We start from the raw sequence: 16575 nt of genomic DNA on the forward strand, positions 1-16575 counted from the left end.
CAAACTGGATCCCAGGTAGAGTGAACGTGACCTTCCCTGCAGCAGCTGAGGCTGTTTGGCTCCCACATCCTGATAGTTATGAATGGCTGTGACATACACAGTGTGCTCTGGCAGCTCTATGGCCGCGTAGCCCCTTGGGCAGAGGCCTTACTGTACTCACTGCTCCACCGACCCCCAGCCCATGGTTCCCGGACCACACAGGATGGAAGTTGAGGCAAAGGCTTTGAGGGGACAAGGAACAGTGAGATGAGAATTCAGCATCCACCTTCGGCCTCCCACCTGCCCATCTGACGGCTGACTCAGGCCATGCTGGGGGCATCAAGGGAACTGAAATGGGAGAGAGACACCCACTTGTTTCTGGCCCTGGGAAGATCATTCTCTGTGGACCTCAGCTCCTCATCTGTAAAAGGCTCGGGGGTTGACTACCATGATCATTAGATATTTTCCCACCTGAATATTCCTGGATTCTCCAATGGATAAGGAAAGGATAGGAACCCCCAATCCCCACTCTATCCCCCATGAGAAGCCGAGTGAATAATCGTCACAAATCAAGACCCCTGAGGGAGGGCTCCTCCCCTTCAAGATGCCTCCAGGCTGAGAGAGATGCACGGGTGGTCCCACCAGCTGAGCCAGCAGGGTGCAGCTGGGTAGGGCACCCGGAACTGTCGGTCAGCCCCCTGCCTCTGCCACTATCAGATTCAACAATGGCCCCAGGAGGGAGGTGACTGAAAGGTCTGCACGGGGGCTGGGAGCTCGGACATGGCCAGATTCAAGGAGTCATCAAAATGGCATGACTCACACAGAAGTTTCCATGTCAGTGAACCCCCTAGAGTATGTGCTTGTTTTAGGGTCAGGTTCTTGTATGCCCCATCCCTTCTGAGAGCTGCCTCCCCTCCCCAGACCCAATGGGATCTGCAGAGGTGGGGGCCAGAGCAAAACTTCTTCCTTAAGGCCTGGTTTTTTTCCCAGCGGGAGGACAGCCAGCACCTTGCTATGTCGTCGAGACCAGAAGAGCGAGGGTTCAGGTTCACCCCACCCCAGCCCCGCCACAGCAGGCCCGATCACAGGCAGAACCAAATCACGACACTGCCCAAGGCAATAAAAACCCAAACCCGTGCTTCATCTCAAAAGTCAGCTTTTTATTATTGAGGGCCAGAGCCCAAGGAGGGGAGGGTGTTGAGCTAAAGCAGCATTGCTCTCTTTCCAGGAAATGTTTCGAGCTGCAGTGAAGGCTCGAGATGTTGCATTTTTTTTTTTCAACTCAAGCATGTGTTTTTCAAAAATATCATCCTTCCCCACCCCCCACCCCACCACTAATTTTAGAATCAGACCAAAGCCAAGCTACTGTCCTCTGTTTCTGTTGGGAAAATACTATATTTATTCAAGATGCAGAAGTGGGTCTCTGCAAACCTCCAATTGCTTCAGGAAAACAAATCTGCTTTAGACTATACAGAAACCATGATACAAAATTTATTTCATGCTAGAATCGCTTTGCATAACATTGGGCATGCAGTTTTTTACTCTGAAGTACTAAATTGCATACAATGCCAGGTTGTGCCTTAATAAAGGTGGAGGAGGGCCACCCCTCCTGTGGTCCTGATCTTTTGGTGCTCTAAAGTAACACTTGGAAAATCCGTACGGTGTTGATTATTTACCATGAACAATTTGTAATGAAAGCTGGTCACACTGGATCTACACACCGAGAAGATGATTGAATCAACCTAGACTAGCCGCTGTCAAGGGTCTTGGGGAGACGTCCGCTGGGTCACAAGCATGCCAGACAGAGAGGGAAGAAAGCAGCAGTGCGTGTTTCCACAATTCTATTTGGAGCAAAGTTCTCAGTTTCCACGTGAGAAATGAACTATGAAGGTGAGGTCAATATGACCGATGACTGACCGACTGCCCTTTTTGGAACCTTGACTCTCGATCTCGTGTACAAAAAGGGAAGCCATCCATTCCCCATCCCCACCCCTCCTCCCACCCCCAGAAATGTACAGGTTTCTACCGAACGCCGTTACAGTCTGGCTCCAACAACGTGTGTAATAAAAGTAAAGAGCTTTGAAAGAAAATAGAGGACTTTTTCCTTTTTCTCGTCGTTGTTGTTGTTTAGGGTGATCATTACAGTTGCAGGGGGGTTGGTGGGTTTGGTTTGCTGGGTATTCTGTTTAACTTCATGCAAGTCATGCTAAGGAACCCCTCCACCACCCTCCCCAAATAAAATAAAATTAAAAAAAAAAAAAGGAAAAGAAGGAAAAGAAATCCTCTACGGTCAGTTACCATTTGGCCGTAGAAAAAGCTACGTCCGTCCTAGTACAAGACCTGGGCCACTCGGACTCGTCCGGCAAACCTGCATGGCGTGAATTTACTCTGTCCGAGGGTGAGGAGGGGCTGCTGGTCCACCCAGATGCTTAATAGCCACCAGTGTCCTCGGCCAAGCCGCCTGGTCAAGTCACTCTCACAGCCTCTGTCGGCATATACTTAGCAATGACAGGGCTTTCTTTGCAAAGATCTGTATGTAAAGAATACAATTAACACTTGAGCTTCTCTTCTTGGCTTTCCCATCCCGCTTGGTACTTAGTTTTTAAGGAAGGAAGAGGAAAGACAGAACAGCCGCATGCAGAGGCAGGCAGATTCTTCTCCAGCGGGCTTGGTTTTCCCATGCAGTGAGCCGGCCCAGCACGCCTCTCTTTCTCCCTCTTGGGGACCGGGTTGAGTCCCTAACTCTCCTACTCTGCATGTGGCTTGTGCACTGGAATTATCCTGAGAAAATCAAGTCCTCGGCGCTGTCATGGCTCCATGAGAGCAGGGCCGGGTGGATGTGGGTGGGGGCACTTCACCCTTGGTGCCTCCCAAACACTCTGGCCCCCCATGCCTCTGTGGGATTGGGGAGCAGGTACCACCCGTGGACAGTGGTTGCCGCCGAGCTCCCTTGGCCACTACAGGGAGATGGGGCTTCTTCCGTCCCACACTCCCTGGGCTTCTGGAAAGAGACTCTCTCTGTCTGTTCTTTTAGGCCACACAGATTGATCCAATAGTGAAGATGAAAGAGACAGGCAGCCCATGAGACCTTACCGGGCAGAGCACAGCCACAAAGTCTACCTGCTTTCCCCCTCACTCCCCTGGGCTGCCCCTGCTCCTGGTATTCTAGAGCCTCTACCCAGGAAAAAGCCAGGTGCAAAAGGGAGCATCAGGCCTATCCATGGAAGGTGCCAAGGATGGGCCCACCCCAGGCCCGCAGCCCTCCACCATGCAGCACCATGCGGGCAGCGGTTTGCCGCACTGGGGTCCGAGGGACCTCCAGGCAGGGCAAGGAAGCAGGGACCAGACTGGATCAGGTGGGCACACTAAGCACCAGTGACCAGAAGGACTTCCCCATCTCAGTATAGGCTGCCTCTCCTCTTCTGGGTTGGGTTTGCCCTTTATTTGGAATTCTGTGTTCTCTCCTTGTGTATTGTTGGACCACTTCAAGTACTGGAGCAGTTGTGAATGGCCACAGTCTACACCAACTATTGCTCTAAAAAACCAACTATCCCTCGGGCCCAGCCTGCTCACTCTGGTCAGCATGCATCCCGTGTGAGCATGTGAGGCACTCCCAGACATGCACGAGTTGCCCAGCCAGCCCGATATGTCAAGGATGGCTTCCTCTACCTTCCAGGCCAATGCCTGAAGCCTGGGGCTAGGGTGCTCTGGGCCCCTGCCTCAAGCTTCTCTCCAGCCCATGCTCAAGCTCTAGTAGAAATCTTTTCCCCAGGAGGTCAGCCTAAGATAAGGGTCTGCTAACAAGGAGACCTTGAACAGAGGCCACTATGGGGCTCAGCCTTCACCAACCACAACCGGGGCGGTGACCAGGGAATGAAGGTGCTGCACCGGGTGGTGCTTCACCTTCTTGGCAAGTTCTCTGACTGCCACTAGCAATATTCTGACTAGCACACATCTTACCTCTGCAATGACATTGGTCTCACCCCCAAGCCCTGAAGCCACCTCTCTTCATGCCTCTCCTCCCACTGGCCTACAGATTCTCTTTAAATGGTGCTCTTCCAGAACATGCATCCTTGGGTGGCTACGTCCACAGGGTCCTGGCCAGGCCAGGCCCACCCCACTGCCCTCCTCAACCAAGGGACAGGGGAGATCACTTTGCTTGCTGGGTCTCACTTGCCATCTGCCAGAGCAGCCTGGAGGAGTCAAGACTCCTCCCACATCCCCGGGTAACACCCTGCCTTAGGGTCACAGCCCCGTAGTCAGCCAGCCCATTCAGGCACCTTTTCCTTTCCCCTCGGGCTCAGTCCCAACCCACAGCTGCCAGGACCTCAGATTCTCTGCCAGCCTGACATCCTACTTGGGAGAAAAGGACTCAGACCTCCAAGGGCCAACCCTGGGGGGGGGGGGGGCTCCTTCTGCACCTTGCCCCCCCTCAGCGTGCCTGCCTGCCCCTCAGCACCCCTCGCCCGCCACCCCACCCGCCCATCTGCAGGAGCGCGAGGCGGCCCAGCTGATGCAGAGTGCCCCCCGCCTCCTCTACATACCCTTTCTCATTCCTCCACCAGGTGGGCACGCGTACTCCCCGGTTGATAAGAGGAAGCAGGGTCCGTATCTCTCGCGGGTGCCCGAGCGAGTAAAGGGCAGGCCCTCATCAGGAGTGAGGGCCTGGTCTATGTGGGGGCAGTCTTCGTTCGCCAGCGCGGCCTTCGCCACCTCCCCATTCAGTTTGGAATCTTCAAACATATAAGCAGAAGCTATTGAGACACTGAAAACTGTTTAGTGGGGGAGGGGGACAGGCCAGAGGTGGGGCATTGGCAAAGGGCAGCCTGTCCCTGAGGACAGAAAAGTGAGTGGACCATGGAGGGAGACAGGAGGCTGGGGGTCCCCGGCTCATTCAGGCAGCCTATGGGCTGCCCACAGTGCAGGGAAGGAGGGGGTCCTGGGTTTGCTCAAAGTTTGCAAAAAGATGAGTTAGTGATGGGTCCAGCAAGTGCGGTGCTGGGGGCCTGGCCCAGGGCCCAAGGCAGGGCCGATGAGACAGGATGGTGTGGATGCGTCATGGGTAGGGGGCCAGACACAGAGCTCAGGGAGAAGACAGACAAACACGCAGAAAAACTCCAGTCCAGAGAGGTGGCCTTTGCAGACCTCTCTCTCCTGCTGACCAGAGCCTGGCTGCCTCCCGTCCACATCTAGCTGGCTTCTCAAGGCTTCCCTAGCCCCATCTAGACCCATCAGTCAACTCCACCCCACCCCCATCGGGATCCCACTGCATCACACCCTTCACGCTGTCCTCCACACACACCCTATCTCATCACTCATCCTGCCCCGACCCATTTGGATTCAACCTGGTCACTCTGCGTGCCCCACCCCCTGTACACACCAAACCTGGCCACACAGTCTCCTCTGTCCCCAGACTCACTTTGGTCACTCTGTATGCCCCACCCTCCATGCAGGCTAGGCCTGGTCACAAAGTCTCCTCTGTCCCCAGACTCACTTTGGTCACTCTGTATGCCCCACCCTCCATGCAGGCTAGGCCTGGTCACAAAGTCTCCTCTGTCCCCAGACTCACTTTGGTCACTCTGTATGCCCCACCCTCCATGCAGACTAGGCCTGGTCACACAGTCTCCTCTGTCCCCAGACTCACTTTGGTCACTCTGCATGCCCTGTCCCCTTTCCAGACTACTCATGGTCACCCAAGTCTCCTCCAAATTCAACCTGGTACTCTATATAGCCCACCCCACACCGTCCAGGCCTGGCCACACAGTCTCTCTTTCCCCACACAGGTCCAATTCAACCATTCAGTCTGCTCCATCCCCCACACAGACTTAAGCTAGTCACTCAGTCTGCTCTGAGCCCCACACAGACCACGCCGGTATCCACCATCCCGTTCCGCCCCCAGCGGGCCTGGTCAGCTTGCACAGGCACAACAGGGATGTATGCATGAGGCAGTGACAGCGGGCCATGATTTGGGAGGGGTTCCCATTCCTCTGCCTCCTCACGGCAGCATCCCGGCAAAGCAGAGCAAATGGACGTGTAAAGACAACAGCGGCGGATGGACTCGGGTGGGTAAAGGGGAGTCTTGGCCTCTGTGAGAGCCTGAGAAGGAACCTGGGCAGAGGTTTGAGGAAACATTCGGGGGGCAAAGCACGGCCAGAACAGGAGCTTTCCCTCTCCCAAGTCCAGAAGCAGAGCCGTGGAAGTCTCTGGAGCTGGCAGAGGTAGCTTGTCTGACCTCGGGTCCTGCCCATCACTCTTGGGGACTGAGCCTGCCCCTTGCTCTCTGACCTCAAAGCAGAATCTTCCAGGCCAGGGTAGGGCAAGTCAGTCCCCACGGTGGGCTTCCTCAAAGACTTCATCTGGGGTGAGAGAACCTCAAGGGAAGACGACACCAACATGGGTGTGAGCACGAGGGAAGACTTCTCTGAAAGACTAAAGAGGGGACCCTCCTCCGTGACCCTGTTCACATCATGTAACTACACGCACAAGTGATCCTTCTCCGTGTGCACACGCTCAGCGTGCCCGCGGGTGGGATCACGGCCCGTGTGCACATCATGTCACTACAAAGAGGCAGTCAGTCAAAAGAGAAATGGACCAATCAGGTTTATTCGTAAAGCAAATCCAAAAAAAATCCCATCATAATTTTGGAACTTAAAAAAAAGGTCTGTCGTACAAGATGGCAAAGCATTTCACGTACAGTGCGTTTCTCGACAAATCCCAGGGGCTTCGCTCCCCGATTTATTCTGAACCAGAAAGGCCAGTTACCAAGGTAACTCTGACACCACGTGCCTGGGGCCTCTCTGGGGTCTGGGAGCTGCCTAGCACTTGGGGCGTGTCTGTGGGCACACACGTGTGCACACGGACAAGCCCCGGCCTGCCCCCCATTCTGGCCGGCCCCTGTCTTCCCTCCCAAGGGAGGGGCTGAGGGAGGAAGGCAGCGGGAGAAAGAGGGGAAATCTCAGGGAGGAGAGAGTGGATGAGGATGTGGAGTTGGGGCCCACGGTACCCTGCACAAATTGTCCTCAAGGGAAAAACGGCAAATCCTACCCGGCAGCATCGCCATCTGGGAGGGGAGCCAGGACTTGCTGTCTCTCTGTTGGCCATCATCTGTCACTGGAGATATCTGCAGAGGGTAGTTCTTGCCCAGGGGCGGGTCAAAGGTGGGCGGTAGAGCCTGAGACCCCTCCTTTTGCTCGGAGTGCTGAGCCCCCACCCACCGGCTCTGCCCCTCAGTGCTGCGCCCCTGCAGAAACAAGCTCCCTTGGCCTTTAAGGGGCCCAAAGTCGGGCTGGTCTTCCCTGCAGGGGCAGGGGGCAGGGGCAGCCATCAGGCATCCCGGGTGGGTGTGAGCTGGGCACCTTTCTCTCCCTGGAGGGACTCCAGGATATCCCTGGGGCCTGCTTCTTCTCTCAACCATGATGACCTTGAAGGGGAAGGTGTGTTTAGGTCTTGCTCTGTGAAGGAGCCAGCTTCCTTCTCTGTGGTTTGGGGTGCTCTCAGAAAACTGGGAGCATTCTCCCGCCCCAACTCCAGAGGGGTGTCTGGAAGAGAGGCCACAAGGAGGGGCCAACTCTCGAAACCTGGAGAACCCCTGAAAAAGACCAGAGGTGCCAGCTCACCCTCCTGCCCCCATCCTGTCCTTTGAATGAGATGGCCACCAGGAGCCCCGGTTCCCACCTGCTCCCCAAAAGGCTCAGAGCCCTGCCCCCCTGGCCCCAGGCCCCTCGGCCCCCACTAGACCCGCCGGCCTGCGATGATGAAATGACAGCATGGGCAGCGTCTCACGGAGATGGTTTCCAGGCTTTGAAATGGGCTGAGATAGATGAGCATCCGCAAGAGGGTCATTTTTTTTTAAACTTTGGAGCAAGGAGAACCCGGTGTATGGGCCCTCAGCCAGCGGGGCCGGCTTTTCTGCCCTGCTCTCCGGGCCCAGCCGATGTACTTACTGTTCACACCAGCAGCGGGCGCCAGGGGGCGCACGCCGGGCTGGGGCAGGGTGGGGGTTGCTGGGCATTTCCTTGGGTTTAGCCCCGAGGGGTCTGCCCAGCTGGGGCTCAGGGAAAAAGTCCCAGGCTAACTGGGGACAGTCTGTGAGAGACATGAGCGGAGTATAATCACGAGAACTGGCACAAGTCATGCAACAAAACGAGGAGAGAGAGAAACATGATTAGTGGAGAGAGAGAGAAAGAGAGAAAATGTGAACAACACAGAAAAGAACACCCATGCCTGGCCCTCAGAGTGGGTTCATTTCTCTACTGCTTCCACCTTGGCCCACCTGGGGGCCACAAGGACCCCCCTCCGGGCCGCAGCCGCCCCCCCTCGCCCTCTAACACGAGCGCAAACTCGGTGAGCCCATGCGGCCCTGCCCACACCCTGCCTGGTCACCTCTGCCCGACCCTGTGACCCTCCCCACACCCCACCCCTCCTCGCCCCGGGCTGCCACCACTCCCGGCACCCACTGCAGCCCAGCAGGGGAAAAACTGGAGGGCCAGGGCTGGGGGCACTCCGGACTCAGCTGCTCAGAGGAGAATCCCCCTCCACAGATGCCCCAGAGGCTGCAGTGGTGGCTCCTGAGGAGCCCAGATAGGAGCTTGCTCCAGGACTTCATGCTGCCCTACATGCCCATGGGCAAAAAGTGAGTCTGGCCACCAACCCTCCCCCCTGTCAGCCCCCTGCTCACCTATGGTGGGACCCCGCAGCCCCGGACGCAGCACCACAGAGGACCAACCCGTATCACAGGAGCGGAGATGGACAAGACACGCACGTGAATGAACATGGCAGGACAGGGGGAGCATTCCGAGCTCTCCAGAGCAGGACCCCGGCTGCAGACGGGGGGAGGGAGACCCTTTCTGGGAGACAAGCAGCTGCTCCTGGGCCATCAGCCCCACGCAGTCCCTGACTATGTGGGGTGCCCTGCTAGCATCCCCCCATGAGGCACTATGATCCCCACAGGATGAACCCCCCCTCCCCCCCCCCCCCCCCCGCCCAAACACTGAGGCCATGCTAGCCATGGTACAGAGGAGGAGACCAGATCATCCCTCACAGACACACAGACCTGAAGCTTCAGGACAGACCAAGAGGTGGGGGTGAGGGAGGGTGCTGTTGATACGACTGGGAGGCCTTGCTTGAGTCCTGGGGGTCTGGCCCTGGGGGGTCAGGGGTAGGGGAAGCGCCAGAGCCGGGCATTTAGCCTTCAGCCAGATTCTAAAAGTGGAATTGGAGAATCCAGGTTTCGTGGAGGCCATTTGAGTGCCCTTGGGGGCGGAGTGAGGCTGGAAAGGCCTTGGGGGCTGCATCTTACCTCTCTCAATTCTTATAGGGTCAGATCTCCACCCACGTTGGCCTCCCTCACCTCTGGCCACCCCACTCACTCACAGACACCCCCACACCCATCTAGGTGTGTCGGTGCGAGCAGAGAAGGAGGCAAACAGGAAGGGACTCAGTGATACAGAGATGGGGAGGCCACCCCTTGAGGACCACAGACCTTGGTGATAGATCATCAGGGTCTCACACATCAGCTTTTGGAGGGAGGAGGAGTGTTCTGGGGCGGGGGGCGGGGGGCTGTGAGGCTCACAGGGGTCTGGGAACCACGATGGATAGGTCTGGACAGCAGGACAGCACCTCCAAGGGAAGTGAGTACTTGGGAAGGGAGGGAGGGCGGAGTGTGGGGCTGGGGAGAGAAAGGCAGGAGGGTGCTGGCATCTGGGCTCCAGAGGGCAAGCTTGAAAGGCCCCAGATCCCTCCTCAGCCAGAGATTGCCTGAGCCAGCGCTCTCTGGGTCCCTGAGATCTGGGGCCATAACAAAGAGGCTCCCGGGAGCAGAGCTGCCATGACTATGGGGCCCGGGGGATTCACCAGGAGTGAAAGGGTTCACAGGTCTGCTGCAGCACGGGAAGAGGGCTGTATCTCTGGGATTAGCTGGTGCACATGTCAGAACACAAACGTCTGTACTCGGTGTGTGTGTGTGTGTGTGTGTGTGTATGTGTGTGTGTGTGCGTGGGCTCTCAGCACATGGAGAATACTGGCATTTTCTAGGAGTACAGAGGAGTCTGTGCCTGACTGGAGTGACTGGGGGTCCCTGGTAGGCTGGCCTGGGCACCCAAGCCTGGGGCACTGATCCTGACAGATCCAGTGTTGGAGAGGATGTGACAGAAGGGCCAAGTAGCGCCATGGTGGTGTCACCCAGGTTGAGCTCTTCCTATGGGGCCCAGAGTGAAGGTGGAGGCTAGGCCAGGCCAGACCCTCCCCAGAGCCCCAGGAATCTTCCTTGCCATGACAGTGGCTCCTGAGGTCAAACGTCCACCTAATCCAGAGCAGAAAGGTGGGGTGGGAGATTTCCACTGGCCTGTGCCTCACCTGGTGAGCAGGAGCCATGCCTTGCCCCACTCAGGGCCCCTGTTCCAGCCTCTGAGACCCTTGCCCAACCCATGGCTCAGCCCAGGACACTAACCACATTCCTTTTGGGTGCCTACAGGAATTCAGGAAGCGGGAAGGGGAGGGGTATGGGGCCAGATGAAGGGGCAGGAAAGCCCCCATGGGCAGAGAAGTGGGCCTTGAGGGTATTGCACTAGGCAGCATAGGTGTGGGGTGAAGCCAGGTTGGGAGCAGGATGGGGTGGTGGGTGCATCAGCAGGGAAGAAAGAATCAATCATCCACTGGGCGAGGCCACTCAAACCGGGGGAAACTTGCTCATCCAGGGCTGAGCTAGCCTGCCAGACCTGGGCACAGGGACCTCCTCCATAGACTAAATGCTACTTATCACTCACTCGGCCTCCCTCACCCCGGCACTTCTTAGCTCAGCGTTGTCATTCTTCTCTGGGTCATTCATCTCCTTGAAATCCCTGTGTCCACAGAATAAGTCGATGGTATTCCATGGGTAGAGGTAGACTATGGGCTTTATATCTTCGGACCAGAGCCCCGTGATCAACTTTATGTGCTATGTGCAGGTTCTCATAAAACTGAGATAGTCCCATAACGAACCACTAGCCATGGAATATGAGAATATATCCCACGGTGACTAGTATTGTTTCATGGCCCCCCTCCCCCCTGGGCCCCCACTGGATTCACGGGAATGTGGTTGTACACTGGTCTGGATGTCATGTATTGCTGCTGCAGTCCCCACTGCCGGAAACGGGGAGAACCCTCGGTGGGAGGTTGTTGCTGGTCTGTAGTGCTTTCGTCTAAGCTGCCCGGGGTGGTGGCCCCCTCTAGTCCTTTGCTCACCAGTCGCTTCCATCAGAAGGCCACCGGAAACTCCCACTCGACCATCAACCCAAACAGACAACGTGAAAGCTAGAGTCGCTCCAACAGGTTCCTAAAGATAAATGCTAAACTCTAGAGTGGTGGAAGAAGATGAGTTGGTTCGGCATGCTATGGGGTAAGTAAGCTTGTTACGGAGGGCTCCAGACGTCTCCTGGGACGCACCTGGAGCTAGGCAGCCGGAATCAGAGCAGTTCTACTCAGCTATGGAGACAGGCTCTGTTGGGGGTGAGATTCCTGGCTACTGCCTTTGCAGGGACCCTCCTGCCAGATCCCATGCACCAACTGTGCCTTCTGCACAGCCTGAAGGGAGCTGAGTAAAGACCAAATCAGAAGCTGTCTGGCATTTCCGAAACTCACCCACCCCTGCCCTGCCCCGACACTGGGACAGTGGCCCGAGTCAGAGACTCATGCTTGACTCCTGCCCACCGAGCAGCAGCCCCCTGGGCTCCTGCTAAGAGAGTCCTCAGCAACCTCGCGGGCCATGTCGTCTCTTCAGAACCTCACGAGACCAGCGCGCCAACCTCCTTACCCAGGGCCACCAGTGAGGTTCCTCCAGCAGGCTCTCGCCTTGTGAATTTGGCTGCCCAGCATCTCCCTGGGCCCCCAGGCTCCACACCTCGACACTGAGTGCGGGGTCCGGGGTTGCCCACGGAACTAAGGAAGCAGTCTGACTGAATCTGGAATCATCGCTACGGGGGGCAGAGGTGAAAGGTCAGATCGACATGCCTCTAAGAGGTTTCCTACCTGCTCTGTTAATTTCTAAAATTTCTTCCTGGGCCAGCGGGCATGTGTCACTCTGAGTACTGTGGTGTGGAGAGTTTACGACAGATTTACAATAATTGGGAGATCCCAGCTGCGGTGGCCGTGGAATATGCTTCTTTTTTTTCTTTGGTAGTTTCTGCTTAGCCATGGCTAAGGAGTAATACATCCCAAAATTGTTCACGATGACGGGCACGGGCATGGCGATGGTCAGCACGCCCGCCAGCGCACACAACGCTCCCACCAACATGCCGGACCACGTCTGCGGGTACATGTCTCCATAGCCCAGCGTCGTCATGGTGACCACGGCCCACCAGAAGCCAATGGGGATGTTCTTAAAGTGGGTGTGCTCACTGGCGCTGGGGTCATTGGGCTGTGCCCCTATCCTCTCGGCATAGTAGATCATGGTGGCGAAGATCAGGACGCCCAGGGCCAGGAAGATGATAAGCAGCAAGAACTCATTGGTGCTAGCGCGGAGAGTGTGGCCCAGAACCCGCAGGCCCACAAAGTGGCGGGTCAGCTTGAAGATGCGCAGGATACGCACAAAGCGGACGACACGCAGGAAGCCCAGGACATCCTTGGCAGCCTTAGAGGACAGGCCACTCAGGCCCACCTCCAGGTAGAAGGGGAGGATGGCCACAAAGTCAATGATGTTGAGCGAGTTCTTGATGAACTCCACCTTGTTAGGGCAGAAGACCACACGCATGAGGAACTCGAAGGTAAACCAGACAACACAGACGCCCTCAATGTAGGTGAGGAAGGCCTCCGTCTCCGCCTCCCGGTAATAGCGCACTTGCGTGCCATTCCGAACAGTCTCAATCTCTGTCTTGTTCACGATGGGATTGAAGCGCTCGTGGGTCTCCAGGCAGAAGGTGGTGATGGAGACCAGGATGAAGAAGAGGGAGGCAAAGGCCACATACTGCGGAGGAGAAACACAGCGTCAGAGGGAGGCCCTCCCATCCCGAGCAAAGAAACCTGAGGTACCTTTCCATTGGGTCTAGTCAGAGGCCCGGCCAAGGGAAGACGCCTGCACAATGCCCCCCCTCCAACGTGGGCCAAACTGATGGGCCACTTTTCCCTCCTCAGAGCACCAGGTAAGGAGGCTCGGGGGCAGGTAAGAAGTTGTGGAAGAGGTTGCTTTATTGTCACAAATGCCTTTCCTTTCCTCCTGGATGCACAGCTAGACTATATTTACCAGGCTTCCTTGGGGGTTAGGTGGGGTGACGTGACTGAGCTCAGGCCAGTGGACAGCACATAAAAGGGGCATGCACTGATGACAGGCCTGGCTCACAGAACCTATTCTACTCAATCTTCCAGGCTCTCTTTCTTCCCCCAACTGCCAGTTAAATGCTGAGGGCCTAGGGGCCAGTAGGGCCACCACAAGAATGTAGCCTCGGTCCCTGAAAAGAAAGATAGCTACTAAATACCTGAGTGGGAAATAAACTACTAATGTATTAAGCTGCTGTGACTTGGGAGTGATTTAGTAAAGCACTTAGCCCACCCTGAATAATAAAAGTGACGTAGCCTGTGGAGGCCAAAGGTGGCAAGGGAATGACGGGGAGTAGCTATGATGGAATCTGGTCCCTCAAAGGCCACATGGCCCATCTTTCCTCATTCCTACTGCAGTCCATTTGCTCTCTCAGGAATCTGTACCTCGTTGATGCGGTCTCTTTCAGGTTCTTTCCCATCTAGAACTGCAAAAGATATATATCAGCCCCAGGGCGTCGGATGACTTTTATACTCCCTCTCTGTCCCCCCTAGGAACTCCCACCACCAACTTGGAGGTGAGATCCCCCTTCCTGGAGGTATTGAAAGAGAGGCTAAATGGTCATTTGTCGGCGATACTGTGTGGCAGGTTCAGGCATCAGAAGGAGAATCGGACTGGGGTCCTTAAAGGCACCATAAACCACAGTGTCTGCTCCTCTCCAGTTGCCTGTCAGCACTAGCGTAGGGGAGCGGGTGGGAGGGAGGAAGGAGCTGCTGGGGGGCTGGGGCTTTCCAAACATATGTGGGTGCCTCCTCCTCTCAGACCCCACCAGTGAGAAGGAAATGGCTGGGGTGACCCAGCCTGTCCAGAACCACCTGCTCCGGCCCTGAGCCCCTGGAGAAAGGTTCAGGAGCTCCTTTGGTTTGGTTTGCCGGCCCCATCTCATGACCCTGGGCTTCTCTAGCTGCCAGCAGACACGGGTACCTGAGGGAAGAGAATGGAGCAGCTGTCTGAGTTCCAAACCCTCCTGCTCAGACTGAATTCCTCTTCTTCCATGTTTCAGTCGGGCCTCCCAGAGCTCTAGAGGAACACTGGTCAGTGGGTTCTCCCCCAGGAGCCCGGCTGGTCATCCCTGCCTGCCTGTGCCCACAGCTCCCCTCCTCTCCGGGTGCTGCCTCCTCCCAGCCTGTGCAAGACAATGTCCGGAGCAAGGCCATCTTCCTGGAAATGGCCCCAGGCTATACAGTCTGGAAGGGGTGGCCCCTGTGTTCTCCAGAGCTGCCCTCACAGATAACTTCAAGGAGTGCCAAGACCCCACTCTGTATCCACAACAAGAGGCAGCCGTGCTACTTCTAGCGACCCTGTAGTCTGCATGGACGCACCTCCCCACCTGTGGCGGTAGGCAGGGGGCAGCACTGGAAGTCCAAGAACAGCCCTGTCTGGGTTGACCATGGCCATGGAACCTGGCACCTAACATGGCATGCTTCTCGAAACCAAGAACTATGTGGACCTTTCAAGTCACATTCTGGGTTGGAGAAAGGGGAGAGGAGAGGGAAAAGGACAACGTCAGCATTTTAGAATGCTAAAGTAAGAGCAGCCTTTAGAGATTATCTGGTCCAAGGCACTACATGCTATAGATGGGAAGCCTGAGGCCCCCAAGTAGGAAGAGGTCTCCCCGAGCCATGCATTGTAGTAGGCTCATGGTCCTGTTGGTTTTAGAGCACTGGACCATTTTCAAACATTTTATCCCAGACTACTATCAAGTGCGTCCTTCCTCCCATCCACCGATCGATCCCTCCTTTCTGTCACTCATCTATCCTTACTTCTTTCCTTCTTCCCTCCCTCCCTCCCTTCCTTACTTCCTTTCTCCCTCCCTTCCACTCCTCATCCTTCCTTCCATCCTCTCTCCCTCCCCCTTCTCATCCCTCATGCATTCATTCTTCCCTTCCCTTTTCTCTTCTATTTTCCTTCCCTCCTTCTTCCTTTACTTCCTCACTCCTCCCTCCTTAGTCTCCTCCTTCCTTCCACCTGTCTGCCCATCCATCCCTCCCTCCCTCCATCCGTTTGTCCATCCATCCATCCTTTCTTCCTTCCACTCTTTACCAGGCACTGGGTTATGCCCAGCAGAGTGGAATAAAGCCTCAGCCCAACCCTCAGGGAGCTCCCTGCCCAGCTGAGGGTGAAGGGCACCCACAGGTACACATACAATGCAGGGGACTGCAAAGTCAAGCTCCCTCAGCCCTATGAGGCAGGTGGGGTTTGGACAAGGTGGGGCAGGGTAGCTACAGACTTAAGCCAGGTCTTCCAACTCCAGAAACAGCTCTTTAAAGATCCCTACAGAAGTGGACCGGGAAAGCAAAGTGGAAGCAACTGGAAAAGGCCACCACCTCTGACCCAGGTTGATCCAGCTCCAGAGCTCCTTCCATCACCAGGGCTGCCAAAGCTCTTGGGGCTAAAAACACATTCCCAAATGCCGGGTATTTGCCTCCAGTACCTCCTCTGGAGGGCCCCATCTTAGAGCTTGGCATTCACCAGATCCCAAAGGGCAGGCCATGCCCCTTCCTGGATTTTGTGAGAGAGGAGAACATGCACATTGTGAGTGTCCGAGGAATACTGAGAGGCAGGGCCCACTGCACCCCTGGGCTCCTGATCCTGGCCAACGGCAGAAGGCCCGAGACACCTCCCCTCCCCACTGCACCATCAGCCACCCACTTCCCCCAAACCTCCCCCAATCTGTCCTCCTCTGTCCCCTCTGCTCACACATGACTCTCTCTCAACAGGACCCCTACCATCGAAGCTTTAGTAGGCTTTAGACTTAGAGTCTCAGCCACCAGTCCAGTCTCCACACACCTACCAGAGCTGGCATCCCAGCTCTCTGCCCAGGCCATCTGACCATGCTGCCCACAAAGAAAAACCCTGACTCCTCAACCTAACACAGGAGACTCTCTGTGCCTGGCCCCACTGACTTCCCAGGGCTCTCTTCCTACATGTACCCAACATTCTTGCCACATGAAACTCTCTGACATTTCTGACCCCTCTCTCCATGTCTCTCCTGACTCCATGTCTTTGCACTTCTGGAAAAACTCATTCATCCTTCAGTACCCCCCTAAGTAGCCCTACTCCTGGGACACTTTCTCCAGGTGAGGCTCCTTTTGGTAGCTGAGGCCCTAAGGAGGCAGCAAATGAAGGGATCCCTCTCAAAGAGTCTCTAAATTCACCCCCAGGGGGGCAGCAAGACTCTGGCTCATTAGTGCTTGGGGAGACTCATGGAAACAGCCCAGACATGGCACTGACGTCCCAGGGGCCTTCTCACTCCCAGGGGCCTTCTCATTCCCAGGTGCCCCCACAGGCCCATAGAGCTCTCAACTTAT

At 56.1% G+C, this 16575-nt stretch overlaps 1 protein-coding gene across 1 annotated transcript in view; it reads right to left on the bottom strand.

Annotated features, from left to right (window-relative positions):
• Window positions 1-1112: 1112 nt before the first annotated feature.
• The window catches only part of KCNC1 (potassium voltage-gated channel subfamily C member 1), a 44990-nt gene continuing 29527 nt past the window's right edge, over window positions 1113-16575 (bottom strand). The window contains exons 2-4 of the mRNA XM_015074991.3: window positions 11983-12916; window positions 4524-4712; window positions 1113-2509 (exon numbers count right to left, since the gene is read on the bottom strand). Coding sequence (XP_014930477.2) covers window positions 2445-2509; window positions 4524-4712; window positions 11983-12916 — 1188 coding nt within the window. The 3' untranslated portion in view covers window positions 1113-2444. The remainder of the gene's footprint in view (window positions 2510-4523; window positions 4713-11982; window positions 12917-16575) is intronic.

This window comes from Acinonyx jubatus, chromosome D1, assembly GCF_027475565.1.
Source record: "Acinonyx jubatus isolate Ajub_Pintada_27869175 chromosome D1, VMU_Ajub_asm_v1.0, whole genome shotgun sequence".
In the NCBI taxonomy this organism is placed as follows: domain Eukaryota; kingdom Metazoa; phylum Chordata; class Mammalia; order Carnivora; family Felidae; genus Acinonyx; species Acinonyx jubatus.